The sequence below is a fragment of the Oculina patagonica genome, chromosome 14 (genome assembly GCF_052425735.1).
Source record: "Oculina patagonica isolate OP01 chromosome 14, crgOcupat, whole genome shotgun sequence".
Classification (NCBI taxonomy): Eukaryota; Metazoa; Cnidaria; class Anthozoa; order Scleractinia; family Oculinidae; genus Oculina; species Oculina patagonica.
Genome location: NC_135771.1, coordinates 17779716 through 17806242, shown reverse-complemented (window position 1 = coordinate 17806242; position 26527 = coordinate 17779716). Strand labels below are relative to the sequence as shown.

General features: G+C 37.6%; 2 protein-coding genes across 3 annotated transcripts in view; one reads left to right on the top strand and one right to left on the bottom strand.

The window, feature by feature from the left end:
* The first annotated feature begins 4048 nt into the window (after nt 1–4048).
* On the top strand, nt 4049–21867 carry LOC144638640 (uncharacterized). 2 transcript variants are annotated; one of them, XM_078497857.1, is made up of 10 exons: nt 4049–4152; nt 7108–7222; nt 14403–14510; nt 14622–14819; nt 15461–15549; nt 16174–16390; nt 16477–16593; nt 18703–18876; nt 20017–20105; nt 20902–21867. In XM_078497857.1, exons 2-10 carry the CDS (start codon nt 7208–7210, stop codon nt 21077–21079), a joined length of 1185 nt encoding a protein of 394 aa, XP_078353983.1. In that variant the 5' UTR covers nt 4049–4152; nt 7108–7207; the 3' UTR covers nt 21080–21867. The 2 variants fall into 2 exon arrangements, with proteins under 2 accessions (XP_078353983.1, XP_078353981.1); XM_078497855.1 differs by lacking the exons at nt 4049–4152; nt 7108–7222 and adding an exon at nt 8889–8951.
* A 748-nt stretch (nt 21868–22615) lies between these two features.
* The window catches only part of LOC144638614 (DNA repair endonuclease XPF-like), a 34494-nt gene continuing 30582 nt past the window's right edge, over nt 22616–26527 (bottom strand). The window contains exons 31-34 of the mRNA XM_078497814.1: nt 25817–25876; nt 24524–24619; nt 23995–24038; nt 22616–23725 (exon numbers count right to left, since the gene is read on the bottom strand). Of these exons, the coding sequence (XP_078353940.1) occupies nt 23557–23725; nt 23995–24038; nt 24524–24619; nt 25817–25876 (369 nt within the window). The 3' untranslated portion in view covers nt 22616–23556. The remainder of the gene's footprint in view (nt 23726–23994; nt 24039–24523; nt 24620–25816; nt 25877–26527) is intronic.

Sequence of the window (26527 nt, the reverse complement as noted above, 5' to 3'; positions counted from 1 at the left end):
GTGTTTGAAGCTCTTGTGTGTTTCTTCGACGGCATATTTCTAGCTTTTTTGAGCACTCTATGGTCTGTTTAAGCGTGGAGATGTTTTTGCAGTATAGCACATGTTCGTTCTGCAAACCCCTACTAAAACAACGGGATTGATGCTATGAGTTGTGTGCATATGTTTCTTTCTTTCCACTACTTGACGTCTGTTGAGTGTAGTCGTTTGTATTGCTCGCACGAGGTAGAACGGGGCCCGTCCAGAAATCAGCAGTCAATCGTAAATAGGTGACGGGCCTACACGACTCCCCACATTAGAATATTTCGTTGAATGTTTAAATTCGGTCTTTCGACCTTATTTGCTTCTGACTTCTTTCTGAGGGTACTGTTTTAATTTGGGGGCAGTATGTGGTAAATAAAGGTGACGGGCCTACACGACTCCTACGTTCGTGACATTAGAACATTTGCCGTTATATGTTCAAATTCGGTCTTTCGACCTTATTTGCTTCTGACTTCTTTCTGAGGTTACTGTTTTTTTTGAGACATTATGTATTGAAGAGAGCCGTAAGATGATTGTGGCCAAGGAATTCGAAGTGTCTAGAGGCGTTTTACAAGTCCGCGTTTTACTAGTCCGCGTTTTACTAGTCTAGTCCAGTCCAGTCTACAAGTTAAAGACACATCAAGACCACCCCATTGTGAATTGCCATAGCACAGACAAAATTATAGTCAATATCTTATGTGTTTTTAAGAGAATTACATAAGAACCAAGGCATGTCTTGTCTTGCCTTACATTGACATGCAATAATTTGGAAATACTAAGCTCGTAACAGTTTAAGACAGAATCCATCAGGAATTTGAGTAACATTAATTTTAGTTACGCAAAAATTGAGCACCAGAATAATTTAAATCCTTGTGTTCTTTTCATACCTTGTTAAAGGCTTGACATGTGATAACACCAACATAACACCAACAACAGTTCTTTATCAGTGGGGATTGAAGAAAAAAATGGAAACATCATCACACAGTTGACCCCCATGCAAAAACACTCCAGGATGTCACGGGACTGTTTGGTGTCCGTCTGCCAATTTCTAACTTCAAATTCCAATGTTAAATTCACATTAAATTTTCAATATTTCTTAGTTGTCTAAATTTTACTAATTCTTTTAAAAAAACTATCACCTGCCAAACATCCCCAAAAATCACTCAAAAAATTACAAAATACCGCAATACATAGATACATGGGATGAGTGAAGTTTCCTTGGATTCCTTGAAACACCAACAAGATATTTCCGTTTAAGGTGGCTGATAATGGGTTTCAGTATTTCCCAGTCCTTATACTTTGGTTCAGGACTAAAAGCCTTCATCAATTGCTATTACAGTAATGGTATGAAACAAATGTCCAATCATTCATCGACAAGTTGTGATCATTTTCTTGACAATAGTAGTTCCCCGGTAAACAGTTTTAGTACTGTCCCATCAAAGTGCAATGCCTGGAAAATACCGAAAAGCACACGACCTTCAGGTGAAACCGCACCTTACAGTATTACCAATACACTGCACTTTGCTAAGTCTTAAAACTTTACATTGTCTAGTCGTCTACTTTAATCGTTTATTTGTATTGTGTGAGATACATTTATAAATTGAAACCATCATGTCATTAAGTAATAATGCAATCTCGACAACGTTCTAGATATTATATTATGCACACTAATACAGCTCATGCAAGCCCTGTGACTTACACAAACACAGTCGGACTGAGTGCTACTTAAGTAACTGCTTCGTGGTTTCTGCTGTACTGAACCCTGCCTTTCAAGGCAAAGCGCCCGATTTTAAGCTTCTCAAGCTTCTCAATGTTCTTGTTTATTACTGGTTCGCGGCCGGTTCGAGGCAATTAAGCGTGATGCGTTACTCGGCGCGGCGGTACCGGTTACTCGTAATGATTGTCTTTTGTCCAGTGATTTATTATTAATCGCGCCACGTTAATAAAAGGCGAGCACAACATAGCGAGTTTACCGACTGAGAAAAATCACATCTCAATTCACACCGCGTGCTCGATTACACTTCCTAAAACGATAAAAACATGCATTCCTTGCTTGATGTGTTACTCGGAATAACTGTCTTTTTGTCCATTTTATCATTTATTTATCGACACTGCCATCTAAAATTACGCACTCTCGTACCAGTACCTTTTCTAAGTGCGTCAAGGCCCGCACTTTTTAACCTGTGGTTACCACTAGTTAGCTTTAAATCTACTGAATTTCCTCGACCGTTGCAAACAAACCACCTGTACACTAAATGTAGATAATATTTTCCCTTGCTTCTAAGGCAAATACCCATCATTTTAAAGTACATCGTCACTAAGAAGTACAGTTATATCGCGCGCTTCTTTGACTTAAACATTAAACAGTGTCAGGTCTATCTATTCCATAATTTTCAAGTCTGTCTAAATTTTCAAGGCGATGTTTCGGCAAATCTTCAGCGGAATGAATTTTACCTTCATTTCCTTAATTAGCATCCCGTGTCAGACAGGAGACAAAAAATGAAAGGAAAAAAAATACACTTTTAAATAATCACTAGATAGCCGTCATTATCCTACTGTAAATAGCGAAAACGTTTTATGAGAAGCCTGGAGAAAAATTTTAGAAATTAAAAATTCACGCGCAAAAAGACCATTCAGAAAATTTAAACAAAACCAGATCAATATCTTTACCAAGAAATAAATGGAGTTGAAGCTCAGATTTTGTCAGCTGAAAGTCTTGCTGAATCATGAATAGTCATTTTTAAGCGATGATCGTCATCGACGAATAATTGGAGCAAAGCAAAACAAGTTCATTTTCTATTTCTATGCACACCTTGTTTGACAAGTGTAAAACCTTATTCAATTTTTAAAGAAATCGAAAGACTTTTCGTGATTTTATTTGTTTGCATTAATTATTATTTATGGTATTTTTAATTTTGGGTAACGTTTTAGCTTTTTAAACTAATATTGTAAAGATTTTGTCACTATGTAAATGTGTCATTTATTGTTTATAATAATGTCGAAGCTTGGCGAAGAATATTAGGAAAAGAACTTCCTATACCGAAAATTAACAGCATCAACGATTGTAAAATATTAACTACCGTATTTATTTGATTAAACGCCCACCTCGGCCCCTCAAACTTCCTGAAAAAAAAAAAACAATGAAGTACACAGGAGGAGTATAAGAGGCTTCCCCGAAGACCGAGTTTTCTTAGTTTTTTTTTTTTTTTTTACAAAAACTTTCAATGAACAGTTAGAATTCTGCTTTGGTTCAACTTCACGGTTTGTTATTATTCATTGTTTTGAGCCAAAATAAACTAACTACTTGCTGAAAATTTTATATAAGCGCCCAGCCTCGAATAATTGACCACCCTCAAGGTCCAAAAGGTATCATGAATATTTAACATTAATTGTTATTATTCATTGTTTTGAGCCAAAATAAACTAACTACTTGCTGAAAATTTTATATAAGCGCCCAGCCTCGAATAATTGACCACCCTCAAGGTCCAAAAGGTATCATGAATATTTAACATTAATTGTTATTATTCATTGTTTTGAGCCAAAATAAACTAAATACTTGCTGAAAATTTTATATAAGCGCCCAGCCTCGAATAATTAACCACCCTCAAGGTCCAAAAGGTATCATGAATATTTAACATTAATTGTTATTATTCATTGTTTTGAGCCAAAATAAACTAACTACTTACTGAAAATTTTATAAGCGCCCAGCCTCGAGTAGACGACCACCCTCAAGGTCCACAAATTTAATAAGCGCTTAGGGCGCTTAATCGAATAAATACGGTATAAACGTAACACTAAAAAATACTCTGTAATGTCTTTATATCAGCTATATTAACTGGATGATGTATAGCAATTCAAATTTTGGAAACCAGAACTGTAAAATGTTATTTTTTGTGTCAACTTTCGTGCCTTTTAATAAACAATACCTTAATTATGTCTTATCATTGCTTATATAATTTGGGCTTTTTAAAGATGTACCTGTTTTTAAATTGAATAAATCACGAAAAACTATTTTAAAGGTATCATCAGTTAAACCGCGTCCTTGTGCGCTATTGTGTCATTTCGTCAACACGCTTTTGAAGAAACACGGACTACTCGCGGTCTATCAATACCATATTCATGGCGACTGAAAAGGTAAGTTTTCTTTTCCGATTGTTTTGCTTTTGTTATATTCGTTGTTAGTTTTAAATCTACTGAATTTCCTCGACTGTCGCCAACGACTAAATGTAAATGAGATTTTCCTTTGAAGCTAAGGCAAATACCCATCACAATACTGAATAGAATCCCGATTTCTCGAATCCAGCCCTCGGTATGTCGAAACTGCCAATTTCTCGAACCAATTTTCGTTTCGCTTGGATATTACATTTTTGTAATTTTTAATAGCCCCCATTTCTTGAACCAATTTTCGTTTCTCTTGGATAGTACTTCTCTGTAATTCTATCCCCGATTTCTTGAAGCAATTATCGTTTCCCCTGGACGTTCGAGAAATCGGGATTCTACTGTACGGACGCTGCGAAAGCGCTCTCTACTGAGTCTTTATTTTGTCAGTAGATACCGTAATATATCGTTAAGAAGCGACACGTTGTAAGAACAGCCTTTGAAAAATATTACGAAAAGAAAAGTAGTTCACGCAGTAGTAAACTGAAAGATAAACAAAGCCTTTTGTTTCTGCCAAGAAACTTATGAAGATCAGCTGCCTTTTCGTTCCGAAATTTGGAGTTCGTGCGCCATTTATCGATTTGTCAGCCGAAAAAAACAGCAATTGACGATCTTTCAGCTAAACTAACAAAATATAACAGTATTTGATATTATTCCAATAAAATAATATAAGGAGTTTAGTTAAAAGCAAGACATTAAAATTTCATTGTCTACCTTTTTCACGTTCAGATCCTAAATTTTCACACGTGAAAATAGCTGTAAACATTGTTTCGATTAGTCAGCTGTGTTTTCAAGGTAACGTTTTCTAGCCGGTGGCAAAAGATTTCTTTTATTCTAAAATGAATATTTCTGCCTACAATTTTAGTATTTTTAAAGACTGGTTTTCACTAGAGATGGAGTCGGGATCGAAGACGTAATCAGATTCGTTAGAGCGCTTAACACCCTGTGAAAATCGACAAACGGAGTCCTAAGTCCTAAGTGAAGTCATACGATCGGAATACGAAAAATGTGTCAACCACGACAGTTTGTCGTAACACCGAAAGAGAAAATCTGTTCTCCAAGAACGATTGTCACATAAGATCTAGGCTTCTGTCAAACATTACATTATTATTATTATTATTTATTACTGGTTCGCGGCCGGTTCGAGGCAATTAAGCGTGATGCGTTACTCGGCGCGGCGGTACCGGTTACTCGTAATAATTGTCTTTTGTCCAGTGATTTATTATTAATCGCGCCACGTTAATAAAAGGCGAGCACAACATAGCGAGTTTACCGACTGAGAAAAATCACATCTCAATTCACACCGCGTGCTCGATTACACTTCCTTAAACGATAAAAACATGCATTCCTTGCTTGATGTGTTACTCGGAATAACTGTCTTTTTGTCCATTTTATCATTTATTTATCGACAATGCCATCTAAAATTACGCACTCTCGTACCAGTACCTTTTCTAAGTGCGTCAAGGCCCGCACTTTTTAACCTGTGGTTACCACTAGTTAGCTTTAAATCTACTGAATTTCCTCGACCGTTGCAAACAAACCACCTGTACACTAAATGTAGATAATATTTTCCCTTGCTTCTAAGGCAAATACCCATCATTTTAAAGTACATCGTCACTAAGAAGTACAGTTATATCGCGCGCTTCTTTGACTTAAACATTAAACAGTTTCAGGTCTATCTATTCCACAATTTTCAAGTCTGTCTAAATTTTCAAGGCGATGTTTCGGCAAATCTTAAGCGGAATGAATTTTTACCTTCATTTCCTTAATTAGCATTCCGTGTCAGACTTGCGACAAACTTGGAAGGAAACAAAATACACTTTTAAATCACTAGATAGCCGTCATTATCCAACTGTAAAAAGCGAAAACGTTTTAGGAAAAGCCTGGAGAAAAATTTCAGAAATTAAAAATTCACGAGCAAAAAGACCATTCATTAAACAAAACGAGATCAACATCTTTACCAAGAAATAAATGGAGTTGGAGCTCGGATTTTGTCAGCTGAAAGTCTTGCTGTTTCATGAATAGTCATTTTTAAGCGATGATCGTCATCGACGAATAATTGGAGCAAAGCAAAACAAGTTCATTTTCTATTTCTATGCACACCTTGTTTGACAAGTGTAAAACCTTATTCAATTTTTAAAGAAATCGAAAGACGTTTCGTGATTTTATTTTAATTTTGCATTAATTGTCATTTATGGTATTTTTAATTTTGGGTTGCGTTTTAGCTTTTTAAACTAATATTGTAAAGATTTTGTCGCTATGTAAATGTGTCATTTATTGTTTATAATAATGTCGAAAGCCTGGCGAAGAATATTAGGAAAAGAACTTCCTACACCGAAAATTAACAGCATCAACGCTTGTAAAATATTAACTACCGTATTTATTTGATTAACCCCCCACCTCGGCCCCTTAAACCCCCTCGAAAAAAAAACAATTAAGTACGCAGGAGGAGTATAAGAGGCTTCCCCGAAGACCGAATTTTCTTAGTTTTTTTTTTTTTACAAAACCTTTCAATGAACAGTTAGAATTCTGCTTTGGTTCAACTTCACGGTTTGTTATTATTCACTGTTTTGAGCCAAAATAAACTAACTTCTTGCTGAAAATTTAATAAGCGACCAGCCTCGAATAATTGACCACCCTCAAGGTCCAAAGATTTAATAAGCGCCCAGGGAGCTTAATCGAATAAATACGGTATAAACGTAACACTAAAAAAGACTCTGTAATGTCTTTATATCAGCTATATTAACTGGATGATGTATAGCAATTCAAATTTTGGAAACCAGAACTGTAAAATGTTATTTTTTTGTGTCAACTTTCGTGCCTTTTAATAAACAATACCTTAATTATGTCTTATCATTGCTTATATAATTTGGGCTTTTTAAAGATGTACCTGTTTTTAAATTGAATAAATCACGAAAAACTATTTTAAAGGTATCATCAGTTAAACCGCGTCCTTGTGCGCTATTGTGTCATTTCGTCAACACGCTTTTGAAGAAACACGGACTACTCGCGGTCTATCAATACCATATTCATGGCGACTGAAAAGGTAAGTTTTCTTTTCCGATTGTTTTGCTTTTGTTATATTCGTTGTTAGTTTTAAATCTACTGAATTTCCTCGACTGTCGCCAACGACTAAATGTAAATGAGATTTTCCTTTGAATCTAAGGCAAATACCCATCACAATACTGAATAGAATCCCGATTTCTCGAATCCAGCCCTCGGTATGTCGAAACTGCCACTTTCTCGAACCAATTTTCGTTTTGCTTGGATATTACAGTTTTGTAATTTTTAATAGTCCCCATTTCTTGAACCAATTTTCGTTTCTCTTGGATAGTACTTCTCTGTAATTCTATCCCCGATTTCTTGAAGCAATTATCGTTTCCCTTGGACGTTCGAGAAATCGGGATTCTACTGTACGGACGCTGCGAAAGCGCCCTCTACTGAGCCTTTATTTTGTCAGTAGATACCGTAATATATCGTTAAGAAGCGACACGTTGTAAGAACAGCCTTTGAAAAGTATTACGAAAAGAAAAGTAGTTCACGCAGTAGTAAACTGAAAGATAAACAAATCCTTTTGTTTCTGCTAAGAAACTTATGAAGATCAGCTGCCTTTTCGTTCCGAAATTTGGAGTTCGTGCGCCGTTTATCGATTTGTCAGCCGAAAAAAAACAGCGACTGCCGATCTTTCAGCGAACCTGACAAAATATAACAGTGTTTTTTTATTATTCCAATAAAATTATATAAGGAGTTAAGTTCAAAGCCAGGCATTTCATTGTCGACCTTTTTTCACCTTCAGATCCTAAATTTTCACACGTGACTTATATCTGTAGCCATTGTTCCGATTAGCCAGCTTTTTTTTTTCTAGGCAACGTTTTCTAGCCGGTGGAAAAAAGATTTCTTTTATTTAAAAATGAATATTCCTGGCTACAGTTTTAGTATTTTTAAAGACTGGTTTTCACTAGGGATGGAGTCGGAGTCGGAGTTGTAATTAGATTCGTTAGAGCGCTTAAGACCTCAGTTGTGAAAATCGAAAGTCGATTGCACGTGGTCAAAATATTTAGGAAATTTTGCAGATTGCAATTAAACATTCAGGTAGATTCACGGATAAAATTATTTAATAATCTTCAAAAAATCATTCTCAATCTGCAAAGTTTGATGCTTTAATCAACCGTGTAACGATTTCTTCAAAACTTTGCGCTAAACGACTCGTTCTTGAACAATGAGCAACATGACTGTACCATATTTCGTGAATAAACATTGATTAAACCACTTGTTTATGCGCGATTTTGTCATTTCCTCAAGACGGGTTTTGAAGAAACACGGACTGCTCGCGAATGGATCTATGTCTACCATAGTCATGGCGACTGAAAACGCACGTTCCCTTTTCCAACCGTTTTGCTTTTGTTATTTTCTTTGTTAGTTTTAAATCTACTAAATTCCCTCGATTGTCGCCAACGACTAAATGTAGAAAAAATATTCCTTTGCCGCTGGGGGCTCCGCTATTAACACGAAAAAGACTTTGAAATGTCTATATATCAGCTGAAAAGAAATTCGGGTATTCTCTTCATGAAAGAGAATACCCGAATTACGTGTTATTTGGGATTTTCAATGGGGTACCTGTTTCATCTGATAAATCACAAACAGACTTCGATTTTAAAGGGTTATAAATAAATAATGATTATAAACCTCGTATTCAAGAACTGTTTTGTTCAGTCGCTCTTAAACACGATTCCTGAATTACATCTATCGGTTCTACAGCCATGGCTATTGAAAAGGTAAGCTCCCCTTTCCAGCCGTTTTGTTTTTATATATTTCAGTGTTAACTTTTAGTCTGTTGAATTTCTTCGACTGTCACAAACAACCTGCAGTAGGCTGAAAATTTTCCTTCGCGTATAAGGCAAATACCCGTCCGTTGAAAGGCGTACCGTAACTAAGAAGTACGTTTATATAGCGAGCTTCTTAAATTTTAACATAAAAAATTCTTGGTCTGTCCTGTAGTTTTCAAGTCGATCGGCATCATTTTTCAAGGCGGCAGTAAGTTTAAAGAATAAGAGTGCTTTTTCCGCGTATCACAGAGCTTACAATGTTAAAATTGATAGCGAAATAAATAAAGATCCACGTTTAGAAAAGGACGCTGCGAAAGCCGGCCCTCTGCTAATTTTAAGCCTTAATTTCATCAGTAAAGTCGTCATTACCTGTCGTTATAGAAAGCGAGATGTTCAAGGAAAAGCCTGTGAAAAATATTACAAAAAGAAAAGTAATAATTCACGCACAGTTTAAGTCTAAGCCGAAAGATATAGTACAATAACCTTTCATTTCTGCCAAGAAACTTAAGCCAGCGACACACTAGGCAATTTTATTTTGATCGCCAGCGATCGGCGAATAAGATCGCTGATAACTGACATGCTAGATATCGGCGATTTTATATGTCGATCGCGGCGATCGGCGAAAATCGCAATCGCTGCACCGGGCACACTTGGTGATTTTCGCCGATCGTGGCGATCGGCGAATAAAATCGCCAAGTATGTCGCCGGCTTAATGCAGATGAGCTGCCCTTTCGTTCCGAAGTTTAGAATTTTTGCGCTTCTTGTCGATTTGTCAGCCGAAAGAAAACTGCTAGTGTCTATCTTTCAGCGAAACTGACAAAATATAATAGTATTTTTTATTATTTCAATAAAATAATGTAAGGAGTTAAGTTCAAAGCCAGGCATTTCATTGTCTACCTTTTTCTCCTTCAGACCCTAAATTTGCATACCTGATGTGTAGCTGTAAACATTGTTTCGATTAGTCAGCTTTGTTTTCTAGGCAACGTTTTCTAGCCAATTGTCAAACGATTTCTTTCATTTTATAAAGAACATTCCTTGCTACATTTTTAGCATTTTTAAAGACTGGTTTTCACTAGCGATGAAGTTGGAGTCGGAGTTGTAATCAGAGTCGCAAGCGCGTTTACGACCTAGTGAAAATCGAAAATCGATCGGAGTCCGACGGAATCGGAGATTGAAGAATCAGAACGTTTCCGTTTTCTCCGATTCCACTTATGACTCCGTCGCTTATGATTCGGTGTAAACTAAATTGTCGGAGCCGCAAGCTGAAGCGGAAGAACAAACTAATCACAATGCTGGTCCACACACCCTTTGACTGCTTTCTTTCTGCTTGCGCCTCCGACAATCTAGTTTTCACTAGATTCTTGAAAGCGACGGAGTCATAAGCGGAAGTCATCAATCGGTTTGATATTTACTAGACCATAACATTTGCGCTTCAGATTACGGCCCCGACTGTCTTCTTTTAAGAAATGTGAAATGATAGGCCTGCTTAGCTCATTTTCTACCGTATTGGCCCAAAACATAAAGAGCTCAACTCAAAGCTTATTGTACTGACTTAAAACAACAGATCGCACGATCACTTTTTTTTCAGCAAGGACCAATAAGCTTTTCTTTGATTCCCGTAGAAATAACATCTGCCTATTTGAAAAGGTTTTCGTTATTATGAAATATAAGCGGCAAAAAGCGATCAAAAAACAGCTGTATTCTCAGACAGCCCTTGTTAAAATAATAAATATAAAAAGAAAAAACACCTGGTTTAGGGGGAGAACGTCGCTATGAGATTTTTGGTTAGCGAATTTCTTTAATTTTGACTAACTGAAAAATAGCCTATCCATTCTGCAGTTGTTTTAGCTTTATTAAAGGTAATTAATCATAAGAAGTATTTCTTCAACTTTTACTTCCAAGTAGAAAAGATAATTTAGTTTTTCCGTATATATTAAGAAAGAAGCTTTTAAAAACGTTGTAGGAAAAGCCTAGAAGAAAAATGTTACAAAAAGAAAATTCACGCGCAATTAGTCTAGACAGAAAATTAAAACAAAACCTGTCAGTATCTTTGCTAAGAAATAAATGGAGATGGAGATCGGTCTTGCTGTATCTTGAATAGCTAAGTTATTTTTAAAGCAGTATGACAGTCATCGATAGCATTTATATCGTATTTTTTTTAGAAAGACGATTGCACATGTTTTTCTCGGTTTTTAGTGCAGAATGCACTATTGTGATGGTTTGTTGGGGCTGTCGTCCGCTAAACCCCTAAAGCGCTATGGTGTAAACTTTAATAGTCAATTAATTAATTATTTCTTGCGGAGGGGGTGGGGGTGGGGAGCACCTGACCGTACCCCTAGGTAAAACCTGGAGCACATCTACGTTACTTTCATATGACCACAGGCAGACAAGTCTCTGTGTTTGAGGCCGCGTGACTTAAGCGTCACGGTATGCGCTATTTGATCCCATACATTCACTGTAATTTGTAACGATTGACCTCCGCTTGAGTCAACTGATCGTGAGAAATGCTCCATAAAATACTGAATTTCGCATCTTTTCATCCCAAACGTTGATCTACTGTAAGCCAGATAAATAAAGTTCACTTACCTTTCATCTTTTGTATGATCTTTTGTGTTTTCATGGGGTTTTGAGGCCGTTAATTCCTCGATAGTCGTCACCGCCCCCAGCTAAAGTAAGAAAAAATGACAAGGCTGGCAACTTCGATGGCCCGCGGAGATCGACAGCCTCCCAGTTTTCGGCCAATTTCTCCAATTCCACGCGTCGCTCGCCATCCAGCCTCGGGCAAGTTAAAGGTAGGTAATTTTCAAAGATCTGTGCCAAAAATCACCGCAATCGATCGGTTCTAACATGCTTAAAAGCCGCCGCGAATTTCCAATTTTGCTGCGAAATCGCCATCGTCAGAGGATGTGAGCAACAGAGGTCGCTCATAACGCCGATATCAAATTCAAATTAATCGAAAACAACGGTCAGATTACGCCCGCCAGCGACAAAATTACCCCTTGCCCCATCCCACAGCGCACGGCATGTCAGACGAAAAACCCATATCAATAATTTGCGTTTTCTATAGTTATGCTTTAAGCATTCACTTTTTCAATAGCCCATTAATTAAAATTGTGCCTCTTTCTTAGGAAAACAAGATGTAGAGCTAGCAAAAAAGGTTATGCAGTTTGCTGTTATCACAGACATGCCGTGCGCTGTGGGATGGGGCAAGGGGTAATTTTGTCGCTGGCGGGCGTAATCTGACCGTTGTTTTCGATTAATTTGAATTTGATATCGGCGTTATGAGCGACCTCTGTTGCTCATATCCTCTGACGATGGCGATTTCGCAGCAAAATTGGAAATTCGCGGCGGCTTTTAAGCATGTTAGAACCGATCGATTGCGGTGATTTTTGGCACAGATCTTTGAAAATTACCTACCTTTAACTTGCCCGAGGCTGGATGGCGAGCGACGCGTGGAATTGGAGAAATTGGCCGAAAACTGGGAGGCTGTCGATCTCCGCGGGCCATCGAAGTTGCCAGCCTTGTCATTTTTTCTTACTTTAGCTGGGGGCGGTGACGACTATCGAGGAATTAACGGCCTCAAAACCCCATGAAAACACAAAAGATCATACAAAAGATGAAAGGTAAGTGAAATTTATTTATCTGGCTTACAGTAGATCAACGTTTGGGATGAAAAGATGCGAAATTCAGTATTTTATGGAGCATTTCTCACGATCAGTTGACTCAAGCGGAGGTCAATCGTTACAAATTACAGTGAATGTATGGGATCAAATAGCGCATACCGTGACGCTTAAGTCTGTTAAGTCACGCGGCCTCAAACACAGAGACTTGTCTGCCTGTGATATGACGATCTCAAAGGTATATATTTGTTTTGGAAAACCCTTTGCTCTCCTTGTGGTACTACTCGACGTTCTAGGGCAACGTACTTTACGCCAAACGCATGCGCAGTTTAGTCTACGTTTTTTGCTGGAACTCTCATGAACATCGCTTGTATTGCGTGTTTGTTGTAGGATACCTGCAGACTTCGTGGCGCCAAGTGAAAACCGCAAATTAATTATATTAGATTTTTAGACTTTTACAGCGCTTTCGTAATTAGGAATGCAAAAACTTGCACCGGGATTTTCGGCATGAAACTCCTGATAACCAGTAAACAAATATCCGAGTTTTACTGCGTTTTAAAAAACCTTTCGAAAGAGATGTTTTTTGTCTAGATTTGCTCTTTACTTTTTAAGGAACGTCTTTCGTGCGGTTTTATCCGCAGCTTGATTAAATTAAAGTGAAATAATTGGCTTTATTATTGAAAGAAAGACAAATGCCATCAATGTCGCCGTGAAACAAAAAAAAGAGGAGACAAACGAACAAAAGGTCACGTTACGGCGTTTTCAAGGAAAACAAAAAAGTATCGTGTTACAAAAAACAGAAGTGTCGTGTTACGTTTGCAAAGATTAGCGTAACAAAAAACCCGGGAAGGAATACAAGTGGTGTTTCAGCATCTAATTGCAAAACAATTAGGCAAATAAACACGAACATAAAACAATACTTTCAATTGTCGACTCCATTGCATTCTGCACTGTCCTTTGAGTCTCTGAGTTATACTTATCATCTTACGAGGCACCGGAATTTTCGAGTATTCTGTCGAGTGACAAGCGGATAGCAATTAATCGGCGCGTGGACCAGTTGGAAGAACCAATAGGGAAATCCCTCGTACAGCATCAATCGGAAGCGATCGCTGGATATATATATATATATTATTGATACATTATTATCAAACATTAAAAAAACTGTTCTTTATCAGTGAGAAAAATGTACCAGTTTGTTTGAAACACTTCTTGATTTGCGGTTTGACTTGGCCATGTAAAAAAATTCGGACCTTTTTCCCAATCCTAGAATTCTTAATTTGAAGCTGAAGCCGGCATCTTAAAGTACAGTGCAATTGTCTTTTTTAGACAGCCGAAAGCCGTTTTCATTCATGGCCATAATCATTCAACTCATTTGTATGTCTTGGAAAGACTATATTCCATAATATAGAACTTATATATAAGAGAAAAATAAAGTACCCATTCTCCCTGTTGCAAAGCATTTCCGTGAAGAACACCAAACGATTTCTGATTAAGTCCTTTTTTGGAAACAGCATCCACTGAAAGCCAGAAGATCTTCAAACTAGGCACAATACGATGCGGCAGGCGCGTCTGCCACTGCACAAAGAATTAAACATATCCCCTTGATATATCCTTTTGGTAGAATAATGCCATCTCTCTTTGTACGTCTTGGTAGTGGAAGAATTCTGAACTTGGGACTAACCGAGACTTTTTTCACCAGATATATAACTTTTTATTTATAAGTAAGATCAGTATAGAATGTCAGTTAAGCCTGATAGTTATTTCTTTGTCTTTTTATCAGCCTTCGTGGGAAGAATTTTTTATGTATATAGCGTTCGGGGTGTCCATGCGGTCGAAGGACCCAAAAACACAGGTCGGCTGCGTTATTGTTGACTTAAAAACATTAAAGGTATGTGTTTTAAAATATCTTAAATCATAAACATTGTAGATGACTGTGTTTACACGCATGGTGTAAACTTTCCAAAAATATAAATCAGTTTTCTTTTGATATTCTTGACAGATTCAGTCTATTGGTTATAACGGTTTTCCGCCTGGTATTTCGAACAGCGACGAGAATTGGTCCGATGAAGTTAAAGATGGCCTCGTAGTGCACGCCGAGGCGAATGCAGTCCTGCTGAAAGGTGGGGCAGATCTAGAAGGATCCATTGCTTTTGTTACCCTTTTTCCATGCGGAGAGTGTGCAAAACTATTGATACAGGTAAGCTGAACTGAAAAAGAAACCGGTGAACTATGTTATGCATGGTCTTGCAATTTTTTCATGTTATAGTATCCTGGCTAGCTATAATTTATAAGGTGCTCTTTAGGAATTAGGAATGGTCAATCCGAGACTTTGCGAGACGGCGAGACCCTTGTTTTTAAAATTCCAGATTGGAATTTAGAGAAGTTTAAAATAATCGATATTTTAAAATTCATTCTAAAACAATAGACATCACTACAAAGCTCTGGAGAATTAACCCCACAAACTCTGTAGTTTATTTCCCGGAGCCCCGTACTAAGGTCCTTTGTTTTAGGCTGAATTTTAATTTATCGAAATTGGACTATTTTTGAGCCTTCCGAGACTGCTGGTAATAGCTTATGACCACATGGTACAAAATAACACCTTGTTGGAGGGAGGGCTTAAATAGACTTTTTAACGTAGTCACAGAGAAACTAATAATAAACGATCAGCCTTTTCATCAATGACTTTGCTCAAGAAATTTATCTTTCATTAGATGAAATGCTTTTTGAAATATCTTAGGAAAAGCAGCGATAAAACAAATTTTAAACAAAACACGACACTTTTAAGTTTTGCAGACATGTTTCAGCATTACATATTCTTCCAATATGATCTCTTACTAGGCTGGAGTCAGAAAAGTTTACTACCTGTCCTTCAGAGACAAATACCGGAAGTCTGAGGGCATTTTTAAAGCAGCCAAGGTGGAGTTTGTGTAAGTTGAATAACATAACGACATCAGAAACGCCTTTAAAGAGCTCAATTCTAGCAAGTTAGTGCACAGTGCCCAGTTAGTGTATGACTTTGTAAGGCTATGCCACCATGACTTAGAGGGGCTCCCTGGGGGAAGAGGTAATTCATATATTTCATATACCATTTTCGACAGAAAAGGTAACTTATACCTTCAAAAGAAAAACTGTACTCCTGTCACATACCTACAGAAGATATACTGGATCCCTTTTCTTAAGGCGCATTTACTCGCAACATAAGCGTATAGCCGTCGCATTTGCCAGTTGGAATTTTTTATTGTTTTCGAGCTAAAAAACAATAAAATTTCCAACGGGAAAATGCGACGGCTATACGCGTATGTTGCGAGTATTTACTAAATACTCGCAACATACGCGTAGTACGCCCTTAATTTTTCACTTGAATAACCCCTTGAAATGCGTAAATAAATTAACCATTTGGTGGGTATGTTTGAAATATTTTGAAAGAACCTTTTAACCACCAAAATAACAGTTTTCACTATATTTCTGTATACTTCAACACGTGAAATCCCTACCCTTTTATATTCCTGCTTCATGTAAATGGATGAATCTTTTATTTTTCGTATTTTCAGGCCCTTCCGGAGAGAGGAGGATGGAAAACTAACCACTTTTCAAGATAGGTTCATTAAGATACTTGAAGGAGCAAGAAGAGACACCCATGTCAATAAGACGAATTTGGAACTATATGAACGGCTGAAAGAAAAAAAGAACGACTTGAAGGATAATGCAGATTTTACCAGTCAGTGGGACAGAGAATTGCTCCAATCAGGGTTAAGCCGATCTGACGAGGTAATTAATAAAATTATTTTGCTTGCTATAATCGCTGCTATTTCCTTAAGACGAATTTTAAAACTTCTAATTGTCATTTTCACTAGGTCCTGTTTAGGAAATGGGAAGATTATTTCCTTTTCCTTGCACTCATTGCCAGCACGAGGTCTTCGCCAGGAACTGTCAGCGAAGGAGCACTCCTTTTAGATTCTAAAACATTGAAGGTGTGTGTCCACTTTGTAGAGCTGAAGCATTCTCTTTCAAATGTTGCTTAGTGAACTAAATTTTTGTGGTAGCAATAATTCATACTCCATGTGAAACGTTTTTGTTTTAAGGCTAGAGTTTAGGGCCGATTAATAACAGCGAAACACAGTTTAGACAACAGTGGCGGTGAAATAAAACGGTTTGATACTTTCAACCAATAGCCACACTTGTTATCAGTCGTCTAAATGTGGTCTTTGTGAACAGTGACTATTCCACGTTTCACCATACCCAATCGCAAAAGCCACTGACCTGATATCGAGTCACTGACCTAATATCAAGTCACTGACTTGATATCAAGTCACAGACCTGATGTCGCCAAATTCTTGGTATAATTTTGGATACGGTAAATGCGTAATCGTACCATTTTGGTACACTCTAAACGCGTATCAGGCTCGCTTGGGTATTTTGGATCAGCTTCGTCTCGCCAAATTACTAACGCAAAGTAGAATAAAAACAAGAATGTCTACAGTTCACATTTTTCGGGCGCGAAATGTAAATTGTATTTTTGTGCAGTCATGGCACGTTGTTGTTCCCTGTAGAGTGAGCGTCCTGCAAACTGAACATGCTTCTAAACACTTGAAGCCAAACAAATTATGCCAAAAAGGTTACTCGATAGTTGCTCCTGAAAAACAAAACGCTGCTTTATATTAAGAAAATTTCTCCAAACTTATACTAATTTCCCTTTGAAAGTAAGGCTTAATGCAGTTTCACTGCAAAAGAAGTACCTAAAAAACATTTTGAGGCCAAATGTTTTTGAATTACAAGGAATTTTTTTCACTGAGAAAAATCGCGAAGATATCGATGACATCCTGATCTTCCTCGGAAATGTTCGGCAAACTTCGTTTAACTTTCGTATGGCCTTCGAACAACACTCGGACAATTTTCGAAAAACTTTGGTTTAGAAACTGCTCAGAATGTAAAAAGTTGCTCGAAGGAAAAAAAAGGGGCTCGAAATATGAAAAGTTGCCAAAAAGTTGCCGAAGACTTGTGGACAGCTCTACTGATGGGTCACTGACGCTGAGTGAGATCTCTTGTTTAAGAGTGCATTCCTGTATTGTAAAGCATAGTGAATAACCGGCACGCATACATGCATGCACAGGCGATGACGCTTTACAATGTTGATCCCAGAAATTGCATTTTTATTTATTTTAATTTTTGATTTGCTTTAACTACAAAACGAATTTGCAATACATTACATACGTACAGTATAATAAAATAAGCACATTTAATTATTATGAACTTCATCATTCGGGCAACAGAAAGGCCCAGGATTGATTTCCACACAAAGTCGATACTGAAGATTGTGTGACATTTTCGTATTGAAATGTAACCAAGTCAACACCGCTAAAAAGAATCACTTGCATTTATTTATGCAACTTATCAAACAAACCATTTTAGATCAGCTAAATCAGCAATTGGGTAGAAATATCAAATTCTTTTAGAATTCTGGCTTCTCATACAAATAGGAATACGGATACCGTCACTGCTTTATTTTTAATGGCTTGAGATAAATATTTTCTAAAACAGAAAAAGGAAAATGGCGAGTCGCGAAGGAAAGAGGAAATAACATATTATTATCGAAAACAATGCACGCCAAAACAAACAAAGATCAGATAGCTCACCTTTGCAAACTAATCAAGATACTGTACTGCCATCGGTTGGCCGGCCTTTTTATACTGGAACGGTCTCAAAAGTTATGACACTAACCGGTCTTCACTCGTTAAATTCTTATCGCGTATGCCGATCTTGATGAATATCGCTTACAGATCGAATATTTTCGATCTGTAAGCGAGCTCACAATTATCCAGTACATCATTCTCTCCTGGCCTCATACCTCCGTTCCACTGTAGAAATCAAGCGCGTTTTGCATACTGTACGCTCTAAGTTGATTCATACTCATGACAATCAAAGATGGCGTACCAAAACTGAGTAAACAATCAAAGTGCATAGTTCCCAGTGCTACTCGGTTGGAGTAATCGTAACATTGCCCGTGCACGGGCGACAACATATAGGCGTCACCGCCTAAAAATGACATGTTTAATTACATGTAATATGTATTTCATTTACAGATGTGCTCGCTGTCATATAAAGGGTATCCAAGAGGCGTTGAAGGAAGCCCCGGTGAAGGCATGATGGTTTCCGCATTAAGCAATGTTCTTGCACTTCGCTTTTGTGAAGGCAACTCTTTTTATGCTTTTTCGACGCATTTTCCGAGCGAAAACGAGGTGAAAAATCTTGCCCAGGTGAGAAATTCAAAATATTGTTCAGTATCGTACCGAGTTTCCCGGTGTCTTCCCATATATTTGATCGTTTAAACTGAATTGGAACATTTATCTAAAATGACAATGTCCCCGTTTTAAACGAGAATCCGAATGAGGGCTATCATTTAACATGAGAGCAGCTATACTTTGGAACACTTTTCCTAATTTCCTAAAGAAAAGCGAAAGTTTGCATTGTTTTACAGTGAGAACACGAAAACCGTGAACATTTTTATTGGCTTTGAAAAAGGAAGTAGAAGAAGAGTTGACAAATAATTCACGAGAAATGACGGTTCCTTTTTCTCCGTCCATTTGTTTATATTCCCTGCAGTTTGAGCTATCATTCGATGGTTTTCTGCAGAAATGTTCATATGCAACATAGAGTGAAGTGTTCACGGTTTTCTGGTTTAAACTGTAAAACAGGCCTAATTGATTTTTACGTATCTAGTCTTAACGACATTTATTGTATTTTACAGTTTTATTAATTTTTAATTCCTATCTCTAGAAAGTTCTTAGTGTGAAATTTTAAATTGTAAATATTAATTTGTTGTAATTTGTAATTCGAGGGCCGCTACTTTATCAGTTTTTACTGCTTGCCGTTAACCTTGGTTAATAAAGTTGAACTGAAATGAATAAATGAATTATTTCATTAATGTACTATCAAACTGTGACTTTATCAAGAGGTTTTACAGTTTAAGGTGGCTGGCAACGTTTTTTAAAAATTTCCAGCACTTTAATGACATGATAGGTCATTACAAACACTGTTTATCAGTTGTTGCAACAATGATAGTATCAAACGTCTGCCCAACCATTAGCCATTGACACTGAAAGCTAAAATTAACTTGTTTCAAAGAGGTTGTGCTGTTCCTATGGTAACCTGTTAGTTCAACAAAATGACCACAACTTGTTCCTCAAAGATCGGGAATTTGTTGAATCATCTTTAAAATTGCGACGGTTTTTGTGCACATCAAAATTGACTCTGTAAACAACAGACCTGCTTTAGATCTTCAAATGCGCTCGCACCAAACACAATTAAGCAATTGTTCATCCTTGTCTTCATCGTGATGCTATTAAATAAGCTTGCCATGAATGACTAATTTTCTCCCTTTTTTTATTTAAATACAGGCAAGAGTTGAATGTCTTTATTTCATATCGCCTGCCGGTATCAGTGAAAAATCGCAGGACATCCTAAAAGCCGCTAAAGTCAAAGTTGTGTAAGTAGTCAGCATGTGTAGCTTATTGTCTTTTTTCATGCAAACCGTTCGCTAATTTACGACACAACATAAATATATACTCCAGGGTAGTACCCCTTGGGATTTTTGGTAAGGGTGTGACGCGCTCAGTTCAAGTTCCTCAAATCCATTTTTGGATCGAAACGTCATTTTTCATACCTTTTACATATTTTTGCGGGGTAACTTATTTTTCCCTCTTTATAGTTCCAATATGAAAAGCTCAATGAAGAGAGAGATAAATACAGTCGTGTAAATACCTTCATGTGGTCCCTGTAAAAATCATACCAAAATGGTAAATCCATACCCCATTTTCCGACTAGAACGCTCAGCGACTATGTAACGGGGATTTTGCAAATTTTTAGTCCAAACTGTTCTGATATAAGTGGTAGGCAACTTTACCCATGAAAAACATTATCTTTGAACATTTAACTGAAGATATAACCTTTATTTGGGGATTGAAATCAAACTTCGGCTATAACAATCAATTGTTTTGAGGGCGCGCGGAAACAACTTGAAAACGTTGGCTAACGTTTTCAAATTGCAATCCATTTTCATCCGCAGCCAAACGCGCTTTTAAACAGTTTCAGTGCTCTGAAACGGCAATTTTTAATAAAAATGGAACATTTTTTTTAAGTTTCCTACGACACAAATAGAAATTTGGCTGTTCAAAAATCTGTTAAAATCCGTCCCTTTAAGCTGCACCGAGCCTCCGGGAGATTGTGTTGGGGAAATAAAATGTACTGTTTTGTATCATGTAATACATCTGTCTCATTTATAGGCGCATGGATCTATTGGACACAAAAAATGTAGAACAAGAAGTACAACAAACTATTGGGAGACTAGGAAAAAAAGAGGAAGTGAATACGGTTTCTTTTGATAACTGGCCAACAAATCAGTGGACGCCATATGAGCTGAAGCCAAGGAGACGAGATGCCGAGGCAGCCGGGGTCCTATAAGTTGCTTCTGCAGTAACAACTCATGAAGCATAGCTTTTGGCATCGAGAAAACTAAACGTTAACAAAAGTCATAGTCCAAGCGCTCATGCCAAGGATACTATCCATGCTCCTTTTTAATAATAAATAGAAGTAACTCTTCTTTTCAAACGTCCCCTCTCCAAAAGAAGAGTTCATTATTCAAAATGCGACTGAAGCCAAAACCGACTGGATTGGTGACTATTGATTACTAATGACCAATTAAATTTCAAGTTTTGATCGACTCTCATTTTTAATAGTACACTTCACTTGAAGAGTGGACGTGTAACTAGATAATAAACTAGTTTACATTAGTGAATTCATTTTTTGGTGGGAACGCTTGTTGCAAAAACTTCCTGCAATCTTACAAGTAATTCATATAAATTTAAAAGCAGGTTAAACCTAATTTACTTAGAGCTATAAATGTTTATCTACCTCAGAGCACTAGATATTTAAACATTTAACATGAGAAATTTTATTATGAAATTAAAATATCAATTTGGAAAGAAATTCACTTTTTCCTTAAGAGCTATAAATGTGTTTTAAAATATTGTATAAATGCATATGACTGCATTTTATGTCTATGAATTTTTAAATACAAATAGAGGAATCCTTAATCACACTTTTCTCTTAGATTAAATTTGTATGTAGAAATGTAACAAAGAGTAAAATGTTATTTCTACACATTGTAAGAGCTTTATAATAGAAAGAAATAATAGAGAGAAATATAAAGTTGGAAAAACAATAAAATTTAAGAATTCGTTGTAGAATGTCTACACTGTATGCCCATGAATTACCAATATAACTAGTGCAGTACTGAATGAAATTTCTATTTTTTGATTTATACTTTAAGTACTTTTTCAATCCCCCCCCCCCCCCCTCCTTCCCACCCCCGTACTTGTCCACCCCGGACCTCCACGTAGTTTTTCAATCCGGGCTCCCACCTTTTTATTTCGGTACTTTATCGACATGGGTTTAGTGAACGCACCAAAACATGTTTATTAGTCGTGGAATCGAAAGTACATGATGTTGCAATAAAATCACGTGATCGCCTTATTTTGAAAGCTTTAATAAATTTACATAAATCACTACATGGTTAAAAAAACCCTTGGCGCATTTGTTTGAAATTAACCTTTTATAATAAAGTTGTCAGCGCTGAACTTTTTACTTACAATCTCGGGCGATTCAAGTTTGTACAAGATAGCGTTTTGCTTCGGCAATGACGGACTAAAAATTTTGTACTGGAAGGACTCACCTTTGTGTGCCTTACACACACCTTTTATTTTTAACGTTCTTTTACTTTTTTAGCTATTAAGGAAAACATGTATGCGACGTGCTGCGTGTAATATTACTTATTACAATGTAAGTGTTAGACTTCTCGTTCGAGTGAACTTTGAAAGACAATTAACTGCCGATGAAATCAACAGTCTGTGATGGCAACTTGCTTTGTCATTTCATTGGATTGACTGTGAGATTCACACACGGTTCATGAGGGAATGGATTGCCTTGATTTTCCCCCCCTTATCTGACGTATAACAAAACTTCTGGGACGCAGCGGGTGGGGGTGGGGGTTGTGGCAAGGAGTGGAGCGCAGAGTGTCCACCTACTTCCACTTCAACAACATTTAACCCATGAATGTAGTGTTGTAATTTCGGATTTAACGATCTGTTTCAATCAACAAAAGAAAAGGCAAAAATGCCATTGCTGTCAAAGCAAGAGTAATTTGTGACTCTACTGCCTTTTACTTCTCGTTTTAGACACAGGTTAATTGTATAGGAACAGACAATACGAACAGCTGACTGTTTTTGATAGTTTGAAGTATGTTTCGGCCAGTGAGAAATCTGTAAGCGAACCACGTAAGCTCTTCGACGTTAAGCGAGTTTTCCATATCTCAAGCTTAATCGTCGTTACTTAAAAGGGCTATGTCACGCAATCAAAGGCAATTTCGGCACTGGCCAACTGTTCATAGAATTAACTGTAAAATAACTAAAAAGAAACACAGAGAGGCCAAAAAGGGGCATAGATGGGCAAAATTCGAGAACATTAAAACGGATTGCGTTCAGGTAAACTTATGAAACGTCGGCCCAACCTTTTTCTAGTTTATCTCAATTTGTATCAGTGTCATTTACAATGCACGAAAATCATTCTTGTTTGTTATGTTGCCGTGAGTTTGCCAATTAAAGACTTTTGCTCTGCCAGTTTGAAGTTTAGAGCTCTTAATTAACGAAAATGAATACAATAACCTAAAATACCGTGACCTAGCCCCTTTTATGTCGAATGTTTTTTTTTTTTTTTTGCCACAATGACGATGATGATGATGACGAAGGCGATGACGATGACATTGACGATAATGATACCGAAGACACTTCACCGTTTAGCGAATGGCTTTGTTTTGATCGATATTCTTTGTAGTTTCATTACTAACTGACGAGATTAACACCGGATTCGTTAAGTACGTGGTGCTATCTTTTGCCTTTTGACGAAGTTTGCGCTTTCGCACGAGGCTTGTTGTCGGTGTGAATAAACTCCCAGAGTTGCTTTGCGCTGGCAGCATTGCCTAAAATAGTAGCGAGTCTTTCTTGTGACAACGCAAAAAGTTCTTGAATACTTTCGACGTTTTTCATTATAGATCTGAAAGAAAAAATCCAAAGAAAAGCTTCAGTTTGTATTAACAAACAACCCTACGTCCCTAACAGTCTATTAAGAACGATTTCCAAATGAACTGATCTTGGGTTTACGACACTCATTACAAAGATTGCAGTAATCCAGTAATTGGGACAATATTTTTAGAAATGATTTACAGGAATGAGTATATCAATTTTGATTTAGATAGGCCTGCAACTTACACTGTTTTCTTTCCTTGAAGCCCTAAAAAAGGGGAGAAAATTTACAAATTGTACCTGTAATTCTTGAAATTTATTCCGGGAAGCTTCAAAATAAAGTCCTGTGGAGGAAAAATATATCAGTGTGCAAGATAGATTTAAATAGAAGTAAAAACATTTCTCATCAAGAGGTAAAACAATACGAGAAAGACAAATAGCAAACTAAAAAACAAGCGAAAATAGCATGCTCTTGCCTCTTTGAGGCTAACGCTGATTTAGAATTTATAACCCGTCTCAGATTTAGGGAATCATGCAAGTAAAAAAAAACAGAGTTTGTATTTAGGCTGGGGATAATCTTTTTCTGGAGATAATCTATTTCTTTTTCAGGCCGTGTAGCTTTGCTCAAATGTTTACGTTTACGTCCTTACCCATGTACATTACCCCCCCCCCCCCCCCCCACCCCCATTCCTCCTCATCCTCCGCCAACGCCACCACCACCCTCTACCACCGCGTTCTTCTCAAAGAGATATGATGGTTGGTCTAGTCTGATGACATTATGTCAGCCCACGGATAGATAAAAATACACAAATGTATAGTATTTTCCAACCTGTGGTCCTATGTTGTATGTGATATCAGACGCAGCTGCTGTGGGGTCAGATCCTACAGCCATGGCTGTGTTAGCATCTGGTTCAGGGTGATTCGCCTAGTAGTTAAAGGACAAAGGATGACATTATCCTTAATGCTGGGAGTGCTAGCTATCAGTTGTGTGGACTTTAATGGTAACAGTTACATCGTCAACAGTATGACGGAAGACTCTGTATGCTGTAAAGTAACCTTATACTCGTGCCTGTTTAGTAGCTAACATCTCACGGGTACTGAGGTTCCATTCACACCTTTAAAATAATAGAACCACCTTTGCTTGTACAGCGTAATAAACAGTACCACATGAAAGTACTGCTCAGTAGCTTTAATTTGAATGGTCACACACTAGGGTTTTATTGACACACTTAAAAGTTTGAACCACCTTGAAGAGCATAACAAACAGTACCACATGAAAGTACTGCTCAATAGCTTTTATTTGAATGGTTAGACACTAAGGATTCTGAGACGTAAAATATGGAACTAGATTTATTATGCCGAGTTTCTTCTTCCACGTAACTCACCTCCTTCAATACTGAATATTCTCGTGAGTGTTAAAATAAATAACTACTTAACAACAAAAAAATACTATACTGCTATGGATAAAAATAGATACAAAAAAAAAAAAATAAAGTTAGCATCGTTTGCTTAGCGCTTGGTCGGACGGCAGGCTTTTCTTAAAGGCCGCCAAGTTTGGTGCATTAACTGTTTCATTGGCCAGGCTGTTCCATTCTCGTATCGTTCTCGAGAAAAACGAGTACATGTGGTAGTCCGTCTTTGAGCGAGGAATTTCGTAGGCATTTGAATTTACGTGCCGGGATCTCCTTTGAAGTGGCGTCATGAACTCTTGAGCGTCCATGGCAATCAAGCCTTCATGAATTTTATACATCATGCAGAGTCTAAGTGTCTGTCTCCTAGTTTGAAGGGAAGTCCAGCCGAGCTCATATAGCATGTCCCCTACGCTAGATGTGTTGCTGTATCTGCCAAGGACAAATCTCGCTGCCCGACGCTGCACCATCTCGAGCTTACAGTGTATATATGTTTCCCTGTGTGTATGGATCCCAAACGGTGCAGGCATACTCTAGGGTAGGTCGGACCAGTGTATTATAGGCAGTGGACTTGAGTGCAGTAGAGTTAATCTTTAGATTCCTTTTCAGAAATCCAAGAGTTCTATTAGCTTTACTTGTGATGTTGTTTCATTGTGGCCTTCAAGGACAACATACAAAATGGCTTCGCAGTGTAAACGTCAACTAGCACTCACCTTCAAATCGTCAAATAACTCAGCAGTTGCATAAGGACTGTGACACCATAAGATTCGTAACTGAAAATTGATCACCATCACCACCAATGAATGAATGAATGAATGAATGAATGAATGAATGAATGAATGAATGAATGAATGAATGAATGAATCAATCAATCAATCAATCAATCAATCAATCAATCAATCAATCAATCAATCATCCATCCATCCATCCATCCATCAATCAATCTATCTCAATATCAATCATTATCACCAATCAACGTAACAATCAGAGAAGTTCCTCGGCTAACGTTTTCACTCGCCTAGTGGACCACAACTACCGGACCTTATCCCAGTTTCCATAAGATGAAGTGACATGGAGTAAACCCCCCCCCCCTCCTCCCACCCCTGGATGGGATGCTAGTCCATGAAAAGCCACCCGCCAACCCCCTCCTTCACAGTATTTTGTCAGGTTGCCTTAACAGTTCAGCGGCAGCCATTTACACAACCTCGTTTCCGGGGTCTCTCTCTTCTGGGAACGAAGTTGCCATTTACACTCCTGGTTGTCGAGGTGCAATAAATGTGAGAGTGAAGAATCTTGTACAATAACACAATGCACCAGCCCCGACTAGCGCTCAAACTCCGATCGCTAGATGTCCAACGCACTAATCATTAGGCACCCGCCCCACTCAACGAATAACCATGGGGAAAGAAAACTTCCAAAGCAAC